At 33.6% G+C, this 20,229-nt stretch overlaps 1 protein-coding gene across 7 annotated transcripts in view; it reads left to right on the top strand.

The window, feature by feature from the left end:
- LOC115440116 (protein unc-13 homolog A) overlaps positions 1-20,229 on the top strand; it is a 73,723-nt gene that overhangs the window by 43,273 nt on the left and 10,221 nt on the right. For all 7 annotated transcript variants that reach the window (XM_030164285.2, XM_030164290.2, XM_030164292.2 and 4 more), the window contains 3 exons: positions 18,808-18,986; positions 19,360-19,510; positions 19,852-20,010. In XM_030164285.2, the coding sequence (XP_030020145.1) occupies positions 18,808-18,986; positions 19,360-19,510; positions 19,852-20,010 (489 nt within the window). The remainder of the gene's footprint in view (positions 1-18,807; positions 18,987-19,359; positions 19,511-19,851; positions 20,011-20,229) is intronic.

Genomic DNA, 20,229 nt, shown 5'->3' with positions numbered 1-20,229 from the left:
AAGGGTTAAGTAGAATAATTTTCTTCCAAATCCCAACAAGAAATAATCAAGAATGAATTAAGGAATTTATCTATAAGCCAAACGGCAGAAGCTCTACAAATACTCAGCTAAGAAGATAGTCGCATAAAGCCAAGAAAAAATCACGACTCAACGTCAGAGCTCTTAGAAAGAACACAAACATTGTATGTGGTAACACAAATTCTTATAAAGGGAATGCCACTCTAATTTTTTCTATGTCCCCGAAATGGTTGAGGAAAGCGACACGCTTTTTGTTAGAAACAGGAATATGTGTCGAGTGTTTGTAATGCTTTTTTGGCAAAAAAAAAACGAAAATAATTTCGGTACATTTTGAAAATCAGTGTGTGAAAATATTTTATTGATTTTTAGAACGTTTAACTTTATAAGAGGTTAAACTTTGTAAGACTTAGATTTTTTCAGAAAAAATATCACATATTAAGAGTTACCTTTTTATGCCAGGAATAGGACTGCTATTTTTGTCTGCTACTCATTTAATGTTTTTTTTATATTATAATTATAAGTATTTATTTTCCTGTAATCTAAGTAAAAAGAAAATAAAATTACATTTCGATATACGTAGGGAAATAAAAAATATAGCACGTAACAAACATGCACAATAATAAAATCAAGCTTGTACTGCTTTTCCTTTAACTTGCCTCGAAATAACATCCATCTCAACAGCAGAATGTTTTTCGTAAAACCCAATCTCGTTTCCGTGGATCAAACACGCGATCGCATTCGTTATTTGACTTCAACGTTCGATTTAAGTGAAATCAGATTGGATAAGCCCGTGATTTTTATTGAGCGCGTTTACATGTCCTGAAAAGTGATAATAAATAATGCAATGCTCCAAATCGATAAATGGAGTCCATTAAGGCTTGACACACAATATGGCAGTAATACTTGCTAGGCGAAAAAAAATGTATACATTTTATTTCCTTCATAGCAATGTGTTTGATGTCCATAATGTTTAAAATATTTAATATCAGCAATGTATTATATACTGCCTCCTGATAGGTACACGCCTCCTCTACTACTAAGAGGGAATAGGCCTTAGTCCACTACGCTGGCCTAGTGCGGATTAGTAGACTTCACACACCCTCAAAATGCTTATAGAGAATTTCTCAGGTTTCCAGGTTTTCCTTACGATGTTTTCCTTCACCTTTTAAAAAAAGCGACAATTCACAAATAATACACACATAATTTTAGAAAAGTCAGAGGTGTGTGCCCTTGGGACTTGAACCTGCGGATATTCTCGTCTCGGCAATCCGTTCCACACCCAACTAGGCTATCGCCGCTTCGTAATGTAATAATAATGTTTACTTTCACTATAATTATTTGCAAATTACTAAATTGACGATGTTGTAAACTTTACTGTATCTTCATAGAGTTACCAAGCGAGTCGTAAATCTAATAGAATGCCATTAAGGTGGTTGTTAAGACTGTTTATAGACAATTATTTTTCTTCGCTAGTTAAGGAATTTGATATCGAAATGCTTTCAAGTCGACTCTGTTTAACTTTCACTGTGGAAATATGGACTATAATTGTTCAATATTAGCGAAATTATGAAATGATAAATTGACATACTAAGAAAAAAAGTTTGGAGTTCACAAATGGACCAATAAATTAAAAGCGCTATAAACTTTCTATTTAGGTATACTAGCTCTATATTATATACTATCCCAATGCTGGGAATAGGCTTCCTCTACTGAGAGGTTTATAATATATATTTTCATGACTGGCTCGGTGGTGTAATTGTATTGTGTGCACGGTATGACTTCGCTCTGAGGTCCTAGGTACCAAATCCGAATCGGGCGAATTGATATTTATGTTTTTCTGCCCAATATGGCGATAGGCTCGTCACCTATCATATTATAGGACGAAACGCACACGGTGAATATTCAATGCCCTAGTTGAACTTGTGCCTACCTGCTTGTAAATATTTTCGTGATTTTCAGCTTTTTTTCCATATATTCCATCGTATGTCATTCGATATACTTCCGTTGACGATACTTAAATGGAGTGAAAAAAATATTTGTAATCGGGTCACGTCACATTGTCTGATTTGGGCTCTTCCCTAACTCAATTTTGAAGTGTCAAAGTAAAATCGATTTGCCACGCCATACCTAATGTATCATACTATCGTGTCAGCCTATCGTAAGGGCCGCGGGGAGGGTGACAGTTACACAACTACCCTCATTATGTAATTTAACCTGTCAACTCGTCACAAATTTCATTTCAAAATAGGAACACAAATACTACTGTAATCGATTAGTCTAGAACGTGTAATAGATTCTGAAGAAATGTCAGGTAGACAGGCGATTTATTCTTATATATTCTAGAAAGTTTAATAATATTATAGTACATTTAGTGCTCTTCCAATCTATCTTAAGCATTTAGAAGACACTGCGTGCAAAATGATTTTCCTTCTATATTAAAAGTATTTGGTGAACTAACCTTTTACTTGAGTTGTTAAGGAGCAAATATTTTTCATAAGCCTGGGAAATTTCTAAGCAAAGAAGAGCAAAATTGCTTTTCCGAAGGAATAAGTTTTAGAATGGTTTCCTATTAAACAGCTTACTTGTTATTTTCATACGAAAAGTGGATGCATTTTATAGATGCTAGTGCTAAAATATAGTCTCATAATGTACCTCTTTGATTAAAAATTAACCACAAATAATTTTCATCTTAAATATTACGTATAGGTAACATGCATATTTAATTTTATGTATTTGAAAACATCGGACAAGTGCAAGTTGGATTCGCACACCCAGGGTTCCTTACAAACTTCTAGGCAAGGTATCTAACTATATAAGTATAAATTTACTGTTTTCAAGGTTTTTCCATTGCATGAACTGTAAGACATTGGTTCTTGCCGAACATAAGCCTAGGTCAACGGGAAGTACCCTATAGGTTTTGATTTTCTTGTCCAGTCGCAAAATATACGAAAAAATCAGTCATATATGTATTAATCGCGTTGATTTACAAGTTTGATGTTTTCACAGCTAAAAGAGACCGTAGCCTCGAGTATTTGATATAAATACCAACTTGATATCTACGCGTCCCTGACAAAAAGGGTTTTAATAGACAAACATATGGTCAATAAAACGACCCTAAAACAGGTTCTTTTGAGGTAAAACCACAAAAATTATCCTTTAAAGCTACTTTACCAAGTATATCATAATAATTAACAATAAAAGGATATTTTTATGCCTCAAGAGTTATCGTAAAGATCCCATAAGAATTGACATAAAACTATGAACAAAATCCCACGAAAAGGGAAAAGTACTTTTTATTACTAAGTAAATTTCCGGCAAGAAATGTCAAGGTCAACTGTGACAGGATTGTATGGCGTTCATCGATAAATTAGGATTATAGAATTACTTATGGTAAATACGCTACCCTCGTGAATTAACTGTATTTTGTAGGCCTGTAATATTAAGTTATTTGTTTATTTTTTTCAGTAATCGTTTGTGAAAATGTTTGTAAGAGTTAAAGCAATAACTGCTGGACGGATTTGGATGAAATTTTTTACGCGGTCAGACCATATTCTGGATTAAATATAAGCTTTATCCCGGTAATTTGCTCCAATAGGAAATATTTGAATCATTAATCTGATATTTTTGGTAGATGGCGCTGGGATCGGGGCGTTATGAATGGCTATATTAACTTAGGTCATTTTTGTATTGGAAAAAGGTATTTAGGAGGGCAAAGCCGGGAGCAACTTCTAGTACTGACATTACGTAGTATTTTTTTTTGTATTTTGTGGTATAATAGGCGACTATATAATAAATATTTATATGGATAATTTTCTTATTGAATGCATTTATGGAGTAATTGTTCTGCATTGCATCTGAAGTTTCGGGTTCAGATTCCGAGTCGGAGCGAAAGATATTGACATTTTCGGGTCAGTATCAGCCCGGAGTATGTGGTCGATATGGTGAAGGGATCGCCCTTTAATAAGTATTGGTCGGAATGCACATGATGAAGAGTGGCTTCCCTGGTTGCTCCTCTGCCTACCCTTTCTGGGATAAGGCGTGATGTGTGTTCTTGTTTTGTTAAGTATAGGTATATGATTATGTTTGTCAAGAAAAATAATGGTAACGATTCACGTAGTAATCATCATTTAGTTTATTGTCATTATAGTCATTTTCATGCCCAATTAATATTCAACGTTTTCATAAAACTTATTACAAGGTAAAATATTAAACTTATTTTCGCTTATTCTATGAATAATGATAGACTCGTCCAACGAAGGCTTTCAAGAAATTTAAGATAAGCTGAAAGTTATTTAAACGTTTTCTGTTTTAAATCTATTTTGCTTTATTTCTGATAATTATGCTATACTTCTTAAGCTGCTGGCTATACTGAAAATACTAGGTTTTACGTAATTCTATAATTTTTAGGAGCGTTACATTTGGCATACGTGTCCATGCATCGTTTGTTAAGAATGTATTTTTGAAAATACATCCCATCAGGTGTTTTAACCATTGACCATTTTATAATACAGTAGCTAAGGTATCCTGGATTGTATCTACGAATAATACATTATGTGTACCAATTTCCTCAGTAATTTTTTTTTCTTCAATTGAAATTTGTTGAACATGCATATTTGATCAATTTCGCTTAATAAAGTCCAATTCAACATCGTCTCAGTAAGTGTAATAAGTCACCTTTAGAAAAGCTAAATTTTCACCTATCCACTTTTATCTGATGGTAAGTGGATTAGGATCTAATAGAATATCGACTGGCGATAGATTACTCCTCCGCAGTCAACACATGCCAACCTCTTGGTAATGGATATACACAGGCTGATCCCGAAACGCGGCACACTTACGTGGGCCACTATGGCGGGTTTTAACACCTTTGCTATCCAGATATAAAATATATCCTACCACCAGCATATACAATATATCCCATCACCACTTACGTAACAAACGAACCTCGCAAGTACAGAAAATTTAACTCCACTTGGCGTTTCTGCTAAGTACATAATCCAATTATCCCTTCAATACCGTGTCGTAAACACTGAACGTACTCTTTCTGATACGTATTTTTATTCAGTCCGCGTAAACCTTAATTAGATTGAATGAAAATTATGAGATTCCGTTGGTTTTTCTGTAATTAGCGTGTTTAGCAGGCGTCGTGATTGGCTGTGTAAGTAATTAGGGATTTACCAGGAATATAGATAGATTTAGACAGTTCTTGAAGTCTTCATACAATCCAATACAATATGATAAGATACAACATGATACAATACAATACAAAACAATACAATACAATATAAAATAAATATAAAGAGGACACAAACCAAATATTATTAAAACAAAAGCATGATGCACAATAGGCCGTCTTATCGCTTTAAGATCTCTTCCTGACAACCGGGAAACATTATATATAGGCTTAACTCTAAAAAGACGGCAACCGATATAGTTTATATTAAATCTTCTTAGGTAGTTAAATTTATAAATTGATTGAATTAAAATTAAGTGTGAAGTGATGGTACAATATACCTACTTTGTCTATTTCTGCCAAGCAAGTTACGGTATGATTAACGTGCTCTTTCATTATTTGTATAAAAATATCATACTATAGAATTAACTAATTCCAATAATTTACATTAAACTTCAAAGAACACACACAATATGTTTGCAGACCAATATTGTTATGAATTTATGCATCAACATTAAAAATATTTCAAAACAATGTGAGCTCACTTTGCGTAGATTGGACCAACACCAGCTAAAATTTAATAAAAGTTGTATATTTGTAAAATGTAGGTAGATATTGTAACTTTGACTTTGCGGATGAACAACACCTCAGTCCCCCCGTGACCACGAAGGCTTCAAAGTCTTCGAAAACAAAAACATTAAAGCCGTTTATTAAATAGTTTAATTTTAATGTCTAACATTCGCGTAAACATAAGAAATCATTAAAAATATTTATGAAATAAGGTCACGTGATTACTTCAATTATTGCCCAGACAAATCACTTTGTCGAGTGATCATATCATGTATGTCGATGATTGTAAGACGATGCCTTAAGCGATATTTAATTATTTAAACTAATTAATATCGCAAATTTAAAAACCTCACCGTCAATATAAAAACTATTTCGAAAGTGTAAATAACCTATACCGAAAGCCATTAATATGTATGCAATGTCAGTTTCATCACACATGTTGGATTTCAATTCCAGTTACCGTACAAACTCTGGCAAGCACTTAAAAAAAATATTCAGAGTCAACTGCATTTAAAGAGCGTTAACATCAGACCTGCCGTTTCATACATAATATTTTAGGATGGTATAATATTTAAATAGATATTACGATAACTTGACTTAAATATACTTATTTGTTTAGGTAATAAATGATATAAAGTACGATTCGTTGTAATACATGATAAATTTAAAACATTTATTTTATGATTATTAAATTCTATTCGTAGCATTAAATGAAAAAATCTTTTATCATTCATTTTAGCGGAATCCTCGACCCTTTTGATTTTTATAAAGAATCAGTTTCCCGACAAATTACTTCGAATGTTTTCATAAAAGCGAAGCGAGTGAAGCGGTAAAGTTTACTGAAATTCTATCTACAGCCCTGGCTAACTAAATCAATAAATGTTACCTTTTCGAATAAAATCATAACTTGAGTTTCTTGTTATAATCAGAATTCAAATTTAAAGAGCCCACATTGTTACTTTAATTTTTTTTTTATGACAATTTATTATATATCCATTTATAACATAACTAATTAAGGCGATACCTCAAGGTCCATTTTCATACATTTTGTTTCGGCTTTAATCTGGGTAACTAAATAAGTATTGGCAAGTAAAGAATTGAAATTCACGTCTAGTTAGTGATTAGTTCTCGCAGTTGAAAGAAAAATGTAAAAATAATTAATAATCATGGATATTTCTGCCTTTAAAATTTCGTCATATTAAATTTTAAAGGCCGAAATATCCATGATTATTAATTTTCTACTACGTACTAGAACTATAATACTGCAATGCTTTATTCCCTTTAATTACCTATCTTATGATTTATAAATAGCTATTAAAATTTCTTAATTTGTTATATTATCGGTGAGCTCTTCAAACTAAACTGTTTATTTTTGTATTATCCCTTATATGTAGTGCTATCTTCTGCCCCAGGAACACATTTTTACGAAACCTTGCAAGCAAATTCTAACAAATGGTAAAGACTAACCTTAATATCGATTTGTACCATACTACTCCTTAATGTAAAAAATAGGTTCCCCGGTCCCACATCTACCCACCCTTCGAGGATAAAAGCGTGTGTGTTTTCATAATCGTTATTAAGCTAATTTTTGTTTTTAAATGTTCAGATAAAATTCCGTTCTTTGAGCGATAAAATCAGCTTAACCAAAAACCATTAAAAACGGTAGTAATTGAAAACGAAACCAACCTTTATTATTTAATTTCGTGAGAGCATTTAAACGTTTTCTCGTTTGCGAGTATAACGTGTTTAACATAACAATATATTTGGCGGTAAGTCGGAAGTTTGCGTTCAAAAGTTCGTGTTAAGTGCCGATAAATAATGTCGTTCCAGCCGAAATATTCGGCCGGTTTCAATGTTATTTTATGACATAATTCTTGCTTATAGTAAAAGGTAGTTTCACTTTTGTAATTTTAATGGTAAAGCGCGGTGGACTATTTGGTGGGTTGTATTATAGGCTTATGGTGTAGTAACCTTAATTATGTATTTAAAAATAAGTCATAAATAAATGTATTTATTCTACTTAAAATTGATTCTTAAGGCTCTCCCAAGTTTAAATGGCCTTAAACGATTCGTGCCATTCTTGATAACACGCAAGTTAGGCACAGGAATATGCAGATTTACAAATAATTTCTTTAAAACAATTCAAGTATTTTAAAATATTATACTACTAAAATATTCCTTATTAAACTCTCTAACAGTGTTGGTTGTAAATTAAAAGGATTTGTACTTAGGATGCATAGAAACAACAATTTTAGTGGCATTTTCATTATGAAATTAATAAAACAATATCCACGTTACAAAAAAAAGTAAAGATAAAAAATTTTAGAAATATGTTTAATTTTTTACTATACGTATTGTAAATTTCAAATAGATAGCTTTTAAAAATACAGTTTACGCGCCGTTTTGCTGCAGATACCTTTGCTCCCGGCCCTCCCGTCGTAATGGCCCGTATCGGGATAAAAAGTACCTTATAATAAATAATAATAATATCAGCCCTGTATTATATACTTGCCCACTGCTGAGCACGGGCCTCCTCTACTATTGAGAGGTATTAGGCCTTAGTCCACCACGCTGGCCTAGTGCGGATTGGTAGACTTCCTTCGAAATTCCTATAGAGAACTTCTCAGATGTGCAGGTTTCCTCACGATGTTTTCCTTCACCGTTAAAGCGAACGATAAATTCACAAAGAATACACACATGATTTTAGAAAAGTCAGAGGTGTGTGCCCTTGGGATTTGAACCTGCGGACATTCGTCTTGGCAGTCCGTTCCACACCCAACTAGGCTGTCGCCGCTATTAAAAAGTACCTTATGATTCTTAAAATACGTCCGTCCATAGGAAAATATCGTGAGGACATCTACATACTTAAATTTTGTATAAGAATTTTCAGGATGTGTGAAGTCTCCCAATCCACACTAGGCCATCCTGGTGGACTAAAGCCTAATCGCTCTCAGTAGTGGAGGAGGCCCGTGCCCAGCAAGGGAATAGTATATAATACAGGACTGATATTAATATTAATACATCGTTTAGATGAAATAGTCTAAGATTACAGAGAGATAGACATACATCAAAGCAATTCCATTAGTATTCACTTTTACTACGGAACATTAAAACGTTTGAAACGAGGCCAAATTGTCGATAAGGACCAACTTTTTGCACACACTTAAGTTAAGCGTCATACTTTTATACGACCAAAATCCATTAAGCTTGGATCGGATTAAAGGCAACCAACACATTCCCAATTTTAGGACAAGTATCAATAGAAACTAACGATATCTGCTTACAATAGGAGTAAAAGCCAACATCTCTTGTTTCTTTCGAATTTAAATGTAAAACTGTTAAGTATATTTAAAAAAAAATGCGTTCAAAAACGCTGAAAACATATTGATGTAAGTTTCTGGAAATGCGGTATGATGGGGGTAAATTATATTAATGAAATTATACTTGGAACGTTTTTAAGATAATGTGAATTACGAGCTACTATGAGTTGCTTGCAGCTTTGTCCGAGAGAAAAACCATTCTTGCTACAAAAATCTCTAAAGCGCTGTAGCAATGCATCCTGCCACATATACTATGCTAGCGCCATCTATTTAAACAATCAGTTTAAAAAAGTCCATCATTTCATATGTGGGCAAATTAAAAGGATGGACGTAGCCTATATGTTAATGCAGAACTTAATCTACCTGTGTGTCAAATCTCATCCAAATCCATTCCGCTGTTTCTGCGTTTACTTCTAACAAACATCCAAACATCCGACTTCAAATATTTACATAAACTTTCGCATTTATATCAGTAAGAACAAGAATAGTAAGAAACATAAAAAATCTAAGTTACCAACATATTAATATTTTTCGCAAGTAGTTTCCTTCTATTCCTTGACTGCATAATGAGTGGTATTCGTTGTCTCCTGAGACCAAAATTAGATTAAGCTCTGACCATTGCTTGATATAAGAAATATAGTAATATTAAAAAATAAATAAAAATACTTTGCTTCCAAAATGGCCAACACCTGAATACTAATTACCCTTGAAGTCTTTTGAGGTCAATATAAACTCTGACAGCTCCTTAAAATATTAAGTGTGTGAGCGTTTGATATAATTATAAAAGAGCTGCGTGCCACTAAAAATTATCATAAAGGTTTGAAAATGTTCAAACTTTATTTTTATAACACCGAACCTAATTTATAAAGTGTTCAAACCTTTGTAAGCGTGTTTCATAATATTTTTCTTATTTAAATTCATAGCGACCCCTACTTGAAACCTAGCCTTTCAGTGTAATCACTTGTATCAGATTAACTTATTTAAATTCATGAATGTTATTTTGTTTTTCGTCTTTGTGATGGTTTTCTTTGTATCTGATTAAATTTTATCCATATGTCATAATTAAGTACGAACAAATATTTAAATTAAATTATATCTTGTTATTGTTGCTCCGATCATCAATGTATATTTTTAATTTTTCTAGTCATTTTTAAGGCTCCATACTACAAAAGGAACCCTTACGGGTGAACTTGTAAGTCAACGCAATCAAAAGATATGTCAGTTTATGTCGCATATTTCCGAATATTTTGCCATTTCATAAAGGAATCAAAACCTATAGAGTACTTCCAGCGGATCTAGAATCTAGAAAGTTCTTTACAAGTACTTCAAGAAGTACTTGTAAAGAAAAAAAAACAGAAAACGTAAAAATAAGTATTTTAATAATAAAAAAAAAACAGTTTTGTACCGAGTCCTCGGTTCGCGAGTCCAGCTCGCACTGGATTGTTTAATGGTGTATACTAACATAAATAATTACATTAATGGCTACTTGCTTTGACAAATAAACCACTCAATTTGTATACGAAATTACTTAATAAAATCTTGTTACTTAATTCATTAGAATTTCACCGTTTCTTTATATTAGTAAAGAAAAATATTTTCTGTATAAATTATAAAGACCAGGAAATCAGTAACCGACTAAATTAATAAATCTTGAATGAAATTCGGAATTGGCTTTTATTTTAAATCCAGTGCTACAATCATGTCATTGTCGAGTCTAAGGCATTGACTATTCCCGTGGATTCTACCAGAACATTTGGAAAAATTGTAATTTTTTTTAAAAAAAATTGGATTTTGGAAAAATAGTAACTTTATTATTAATAATAGACGTCTTTAGTAATACAGTTCCACAGTTGAGCTCTGACCATCCTTTTACTAATAGAGCCTTAGTCCACCACACTGGACAAATGCGTGTTGCTAAGTTAGGAATCCGCAAACTTCGTCTCAGCGGTCTGTTTCTCTCCCAACTGAGCACTCACCGTTATTGAATATTACTACAGCTCAACACGGCAACATTAATATACAGTTTATAATACAATGATGCCATTTTCTTTAAAAAGACAAGTCTTATCTGATAACGTCATTTTGACGTTAAAAAAACAAGTCTGTAAAGATCCAAGGATAAAGCAATCGAAGCAAGATTCGAATATTTAATTTGAGAAAGCCTCAGAAATATTGTTGAATCTCCGGAATTAACGATGCGTAAAACGGGTCCGGGCCCTTTGTGAAAACAAATTGACCAGCGGTGGGACGTACAACCTATGCTAATTCATTATGTGCACAGACTTTAAAATTCCTTTGAACCTAATATAATTTAACTAATATAAATGTGAAAGTCTATAAACATAATGATTTCTTAAGTTTACACGAATGTTAGACATTAAAATTTAAATCCGAGAAATTGTTTTATGTTTTACTGGTCGTAGGGGTCTCATTTGTGAGAGTCCGCCTGGGTAGGTACCACTGCAATGTCTATTTCTGCCGGCAAACAGTAGCGTGTAGTCTTTGTTGTGTTCCGGTTTGAAAGACATTGCAGCCAGTGTAACTACTGGATATAATAAGACTTAACATCTCATGTCTCAAGATAGCCAGCGCAGTGGAATACCGAACAATACTTTGTGATTCAAGGTGTTGGATGGTGTTTCTAGTTTTTACTGTTTGTGGGCGGTCGCTTACCATCAGGCGACCGGCAAGCTCGTCTTGTCATTCAAAGCAATAACAAAAGTGTGCTGCGTTGAAGATATAAGACTAATGTTAAAAGAAATAATTTTCGTGATTTAAGAAACAAGTGATAAAAATATACTCAATATTATTCTTCTAATTTTAGATTAATGAACAATACAGAATATATTAAACATATTGAAAAGAAATCATCAACCCTCCCAAAACATTTCAAGAGTGTGCAGAAAAATAGTTCGATAAAATAGACCTCGCCAATGTTCGCCTTGTCAGCACATACCCAGGTCTATGTACGAATAAATTACACGCTCCGTACCTCCTGTGAGGTAGGAGGGACCCATTTAAACCAATTTATCTCTCCGTGATTTATTGAGGGTCCTCTTAATTAAATGAACTTCAAAATATGGTCCGACTACGCCCAAAACGAATTACTATGGTCCCTGCTTCACCTTAACTTGTTGTGAACAGAGTTTTAATTATGAATAAAATGAATAAACATATATAATAACAGTGTTATGAATAATGAGGAATGTTTTAATTCTCATTAACAGCTTGTTTTATTTAAAACGAACTTTACGAAATATTTTACGCAATATTTTGGTCTTCATCTATGAAATTTTATAAAAAACATTTTTTGTCATAGGTACATTGCTTGATACAATGTATTATGTTTAGTCATTTCAATAATATCACGCCTTGTTCCCTTTGCGGACGTGAGCACATGTGTACTTACATAATTTTAGAGTCCGAATTATACAGCGGGGGGGGGGGGCTTATTTTCTATTACCGGTCATAATTCTAGACACCGAGCTGATATAAATAAAGCAAAAACCTATTACTATTCGAACCTAAGACCTCAAAATTGCAGGCAAATCACTCTAACGCAATGCAAAAAAAAAACATTAAACAAATCTAGTAACTACAAGGGTCAGTTACAATGAACTCCAAAAGCAGGTTTACTTTATCCTTTAAATCGAAATCGTCTTCGCGATCCACTATATAAATCCTTAAGACTAATACGAGTACAATTTACGGTCTGGCGATAGTTATTCGATTCAGTACTCCGTTCCACCTGGTTCCTTAAATAAATGCTCTGTCTACTGGCAATTCAGTTTGACAGGCTAGCTTGACATAATTTAGCTCAATTCTAACTCTTCTCGCAATTAGCTTTGTATTTTCTTGGAAACTAGTGGTTCGAAAAGTAAGTATTAAGTTGATGCAATTACTCAGTTTCAAGTGAATTGAGACTAGCGACTGATTTGTTCATTGATTTATTGAGAGCGACTGAATCAAACGGTAATGACCTCGGCTTGTTCCTTATTGATGAGATGGCTTGACGAGTGCGTACTACTTCGAGTTTGATGATTGAATTGATTATGGTTTGATTGATCAGTCACTTTTTTTCGATTTGGAATTATTGGTTCGATGCTTAGAAAGTGTTTTCGTCTTGTATTATTTTTGGGATAATGTTAGCATCAGATATAATTATAATTACTCGTATTGAAGGAAAATTTGTTTCAACTTTTTATTATTAGACAACTAATATTTTCGTGTTGAAATTTTAGAGCATTATCATAAAAAATATTTTTTTTACAGTTGTTACTGCATATACGTAAAGAAAATTTCAAAAATACTATTCCTTATATTATTTAAAATTATATCAGTTTATCTTGACACAAGACTACAATGTTCCTGGCCTAGTTAACTGTTCTTAGTTTATTGCAGTCTTGCAGACTTCAAATGTTAGGTAACTAAAGCAAATTATGCGCACCAACATATTTATTAGCTTTAAGTTTACTAATATAGAAAGTAGGCGTCACAATGTAGTTCATTATATTTTGACAGACGAACCATTTAGAAGGTGTCGAGAAAAGAAAGCTTATAGAGAACATATTGTTCACTAAATATGTAAATAGAGTCAGTATTTGGATTATTCTGCTCAGTTCAGCACGGAGTCTGGAATTTATACCCGATATGGTGATAGGCTCGCCCTCTATCACATCATGAGACGGAACACATTTGGGGAAAAGTGGGTGACCTGGTTGCGTCTCTGCATACCCCTTCAGTGCTAAGTGCGTGATGTCACACACACCACGCATTGTGTGAGACTACAGTCATGCACATAGTCTTGACGTCACACCAACTATTGAGATACCTTGTGTATCAAGAACGATGGGGGACTATCATTCAATAACACACGCAAGACGTTAACAATAAAGAAAATCCTGAGGCTTTGAACCAGCCTCTACTAGCAAGTTTAGATGCTTCCGACATGAAACTTGAAAATATGAAAGATGCACGCTGCATAAAATCACATTGTTCAAAGTTTATTGACGCCAGAGGGATCGAAAGAGGCAACACAACATCGAGAGGACATCTGGTTATAATCATACTGATAGATCCTTTGAAATGGTTAATAATATATTGAATCCTCGAAATCTTTTTCCGTCATGGCGTCCCGGATTGATGTCTATAGCATACACGGAATCTACATGAAGTTATCTACAAGTTTATTGAATATCCGATGTGGGTAAAATAGCCAGTGATCCTATAACTCCCAGCGCCGAGGGAAATGCATGTCATCCTTTCTGACACGGTAATCGAATTTACGGCCATTGCGTGGCCTACTGAGGTAGGAATTTGCAATATTATATCACTTTTATAGACAAACTATTGCGATTTCTATTCTAAATTTAAAAATTCATTTGCTATGTTTTTTAAATTTGGATCAGGCCGTGCGACATGAAATCTAGAAGTAATATTAGTAGTGTTTTAAATTTAGTTCTTGTTTATTGGTTCGGGTAAATACTATTATTTTTTTGGTTTAATGTCGAAATTCAATTAATTCACTATAGCTTTTGTTTTCGGTTTTGTGTTAAAACTCAAGCCCAGGTTAAAATTTTGTCTAAAGCAATCCAGAATAACGTACATTCCTAAGAAATCGATATCGATACTTCTAAATCAGTGGTTTAAATAATTACCCCTTACATATAACCACACAAACTTAAACTTTTGTTTATACAAATGTTGGACATACATAAATTTTTACCATTAAAATATTACAAGCCTTAATACTCGTCCATTTTGAAGTCAGCAGTTTAGTTCCAGTGACCTTTACAACGCCATCAAAAATTTAAGTGGACCCTTAAAACACTTGAGTGAGGAAACGCAATAACTCTAAAATTTTACAATTGTAAGCGATTAATAAAAGAAACGAAGATTAAGCGGGGCTTATAATGGATTTGAATACATTCATGAATAATTAACATGAAAGAAGAAACATAAAAATAGGGAAAAGAAATCATTAACACTCACCTCGAAGAAAGATTTATAAAAAAAATGATTTTGATTCAATATAAAGAAGAAAAAATATTAAAGAAAATTAACACCAGAGGATGGTTACGATTTTAGAAGAAAATAAAATTCGATATGAAGGCCTCAAGGCACTTCTGTTCAGTTCTTAACAGCTGCAATAAATTTGAGAGCGTCTTAACACTTCTCCTTTAAATATTTGATTTTAAGTGCATAATTTTATTATCTTAGGGTTGTTTCGGAGTAGAAGTTACTTGCAAGAAGCTCTTAGCAAGATGGGTAATAATTCTTGTAAAAATTTTAAAATGTTCTCAGCGTTTTTCTTTTACACGACGAAGAAAAATATTTCGTAAGTAAAGTTGAATAAAAGTTAATGATGCGTCACAATGGAACTCGGAAACTTATCACCAGATGTTTTTTGTTTGTTTTTGTAAAAGACCACGGTTAAGTGGAGGCACTAAACCTTATTGTTAGTGGAATAGGGTCTGAATAGTGTGCTGATTGACAAGAAATAAATCTAACATCGGTGAGATACTTTTTTTTTATACGAACAGGACAAAGTGACCCCACTGCACCTGATGGTAAGTGGAGTGGGATCCAATAGAATGTCGACTGACGAGAGATGATTACCCCTCGGCAGTCGACACAATTATGCCGGTCTGTTGGACCTAGATATACACAGGCTGATCCCGGAATGCGACATAAGAGGGCCAATATGTCAGATTTAGCCCTCCCCCGACACCCTAAGCGAACCACATAAGATACTACCAGTTTTATTTTAATTTTAAGATTGTGAAAAACAGAAAAAAAAATATGTCAGGTTTCAATTCCTTATGTAAGATGTTCGCTAACCAGGCGGATACAAAATATATCCTACCACCAGCAAATAAATCTTGCTGTAGATAACCACTCATTACTTGTAATGTGTAGGAACCTACCTATGTTTTTTTAGGTTTGTTCCGAGTATTTTATGTTAAGCAATGTATATGCATAGGTAAAAATTTATATACCATACTCGCTTTAAAATCTCCAAAGCAACTTTGTTTACACAACTTACAAGATCAGTTATATTATAAACCTCCCCTGCATTTACAGTAAACCTAACCGGTGTTAATCAGATCATCTTTAATACATTTTAAGGCATTACCATATTTAAATTGGTTTTCACATTGTTTAGAAATGGCGAGCGGTTTAAAAATTGATTATAATTTATTCATTGACATATATTTTGACAGGCGCGACACCTCGGAGCTTAGAAATGCGAGGATTTTGTTATTATTTCTATAGGATTAAGCTGGCAGCAAATAAAATTGTTATTTGAAAATATAATTCCCAATTCATGTGATGATATTTTATTATATTCTCTGAAATAAACAGAAACGTATAGGAAAAATAATTCTTACTGAAATTTACGTTTTATGCATCTGGGAGGTCGTCTATCAATCAATACCATACTTTTATACTTTACGTCGCCAAAAACTAAGATGCAAGCTGTTTCGTTCGAGTTTAAATGTTTTTGTCGGTTAATTAATAGTCATTGTAGTAACAAAGGTAACAAAACACATTATGGTGTAATGCATGCTTTGAAGTTGATACAATTTATAGATTTTTGACCCGCTGGACAATTTACGTGCCCGTTCTCTATACTTTAATAAAAACTGCTTCAATCATAAGCATCAAGTATATAATTTATTATCGCGTAAAATATAAAGTTTTTATAAACAGGACATAATTTCATTATCTCTCTCGCATGTTGATTTTACAAGTTAGCTTCATAAAGTACATAAGGCGAGTTATTGATTGCTACTCGACTCTTTCGGCACGTCAAGAAGATTTATGACTATGTTGTTAAGGTTCAAAATTCCAAATAAATAATTATATTATAACAGCTAACGAGCACGCTCCTAACACGGGAATGAGTGTGTGTTTTACATGCCCTTTATAATTATTTGTAGCTTTATGTTTTGTGTAATTAGTGTTGAATAATAAGGCATATAAATTGTTATTGTTTTTGTAATGTTGTGCTTTATAACAACTATTAAGGAACATTGAAATTTGGAGTGAAAGGAAATTTTAATTAAAACTTTAGGAGACCGATCCGTAAAGATATTGGCATTATTAATAGGCTTTATTAAGTATAATACTAATTTACTATTGTTTTTATTAAATCTAAATTACAATTAAACTTAATATAAGTTAAAATAGTTTACTAGTGGTAGGCTTCTCATATGTGTGAGTTCGTCTGGGTAGGTACCAACTACCACCGCAATTTCTGCTGCCAAGCAGCAGTGTGCAGCCACTGTTGTATTTTGGTTTGAAGGAAATTGTAGCCAGTGCAACTACTGGACATAATAAGACTTAACATCTCATGTCTCAGGATGACGAACGCAGTGGAATACGTGGAATACCAAACAACACTTTGCAATTCAAGTTGTTGGATGGTGTTTCTACTGTTTATGGGCGGTCGTATAGCTTACCATCAGGCGAACGGCAAGCTCATCTCGTCATTTAAAGAAATAAAAAAAAAGGTTTTAAAGGTCGATAATATCTAGAGTGTACGTTATAACAACACTGCTATGTAGTGTTTTAAAATTATCCTGTATTTCACATGCTTCCTCCACGGATAGATCAACACATAAATGAAAACAATTCCAAATCAAATAACACTCGCCGTTTCACGGGTCATGCGGATACAATGATTTTATTTACAATATTTGTTTTGCCAGGCACAGCGATTAGGGTCGCCGGTATGTCACACCAAGATAAGGTATCAGCGCAAATTCGTCCCCATTTCTCGATTTCAACACGAATTTCGTGTTCCCGTATCCTAATGGAATATTCGTTCTATCAGCGACGTACACAATATTCTGTCATATATTTATCACTGTCAGTGGGGTCAGAGCAAGTGGAATTCAATTTATTTTCGGTTACTCCGCGATTTCCCATGCGTATTCGGTTTTGTGTTAGGTAACGCGAAATTGAAAATAAATGTTGCAATTTTATTTTCTCAACTTTTTTAATTTAGGCGCCAGTTTTTCGACGGCTCCGAGATTCCGGCAGCGGGATTTTATTTCGTTTTAATTACAAAAAGTGTTTGTCAGTTCGTGGTTTTGGTTGAGGAAAATGAAAGTTTTGTTGTTCTGCTAAAGTCCATATTTGGTTGCGAGGCAGACGCAACACCTGCGACTGAGAATTATTTTCCACGCTGTTAACTTTTTGCTCGGAAAGTTAGACGTAAAAAATTCTCTCCTAGCTATAAAGATAAATATAATGTTATCTTGGTGGCGCTTTTTAGGATTTTTTTTAGATTTCACTCACTTAATAATCCCACGTTGCCAGTGACGTCACGGACGGTTCCAAGTAGCTATCTTAGTGCAACAAGATACCTCGGGGACATCCCGTATGCGCCGAAGAATGCCGCCGTGGGTTTTGGTTGGTATGCCGTGTAGGGTATACAAGGGTTAGGGACTTTGTCCAATGCTCGTTCGGATGATGTTATGCTCCCGAGTGTCGACATTGAGCTGTAAGACCGGTGATACCAACATAAACAGTCCATTCACCCTCCAAGTGGTGGTAACCCGTTTTTTCCCCACGATAAAAAATAGGTTGCCAGCGACATAAATGTTTATTTTACTAAGTTAAGAAATTAATATTCTAATTATACTCAACCATAAAACACCTTTATAGATAACTATCTCCATTATTGCTTTCGGTTCACAAATTGTATTTCTTTTTCAGTACACATGCCTTCACGAGAACCTGTTCCACTACCTTTGTGAGGAGAATGGGGGTGCTGTGACGTTGCCCGCTGCGAGAGGAGACGATGCTTGGAAGGTCTACTTCAATGAGATACCTGAAGAGATCGTCGACGAGTTTGCCATGAGATACGGAATTGAAGCCATCTATCAGGCTATGACGTAAGTGTTTATATTAAAAAATAATATTAGAATATGTGTCTTAGATATTTTTAAGGTATGCAAGAGTTATGGGGTGGACAAATTTAAAAAAAATAAGTTAAAATTGGTTGCATTGCAAGAAAAAATAAGTTAATAATTGGTTGCATTTATTAGTAATAACCTAATAATATACCAGATCTTCTCTAATCTTTATCCAGATAAAATTATTCATACGATCGCTAGGTTTATAATATGATTAGTGGAAACTCGATTCTAAATTCATAACGGTGAAGCCATAATATAAAAGAAGAAAAATAAATTTAAAAAAAAAGTTTTAAATGCCCATGACCAATGCACTCGATTCCAAATTCAAATTATTTTCTTTTGTTTCCAGACATTTCCACTGTCTCTCAACGAAGTACCTGTGTGCGGGTGTCCCAGCTGTCATGTCGACCCTTTTGGCGAACATCAATGCGTACTATGCTCACACGACCGCGTCATCCGCTGTATCCGCTTCCGACCGCTTCGCCGCCTCTAACTTTGGGGTAAGATTTTGCTTAGTAGGTGTAAATGATATCATGTTTTGAATTACTATATTATAAAGCGATAAGTTATTAATTAATATGTTGATTATACTAAGTAATAACTATTTGTCACTCTTTTCCTTATGACAAAAAATTCAATGGTTAAAAAGAAAGAAAATGGTTTAATATATAAATATTAAGATGTGATGAAAAGGAAGCAGGGATTTATTTCCGACTCTGTTAAAAATACATATAATGTAACTAAACTATATGGAACTAACCACATTTTCACTGTATTGGACCAGTCTATACCAATCATTCTAGCAAAGAGAGTTATTTTATTTTTAACCCTTTTTTAACAGAAAGAGAAATTCGTCAAACTTCTGGACCAACTGCACAATTCTCTTCGGATTGATCTGTCCATGTACCGCAACAACTTCCCCGCCTCAAGCGCTGAGAAACTCATGGATCTGAAGTCTACAGTCGATCTGCTGACCAGCATAACGTTCTTCAGGATGAAGGTAAAAAGAAAAGTAAAATATTAAAACCGCCATAAAATCCGAAAAATTTTAATGAAGGTAAAATTATTTAGTCCCTATAACTTAGCTCTACTCTTTAAATTGACAATTTAAATTACTATCACTATTTAAGTACGCAATATTATCACAAAACTGTATTGAAAAGAATAACTTTACAAGTCACTACTTTTCTTATAATGACTATTAGAACTTTTAATATTG

This window comes from Manduca sexta, chromosome 8, assembly GCF_014839805.1.
Source record: "Manduca sexta isolate Smith_Timp_Sample1 chromosome 8, JHU_Msex_v1.0, whole genome shotgun sequence".
Taxonomy (NCBI): Eukaryota; Metazoa; Arthropoda; class Insecta; order Lepidoptera; family Sphingidae; genus Manduca; species Manduca sexta.
Note: the sequence above shows the minus strand (reverse complement) of the source record. Positions and strands in the feature narration are given on the sequence as shown.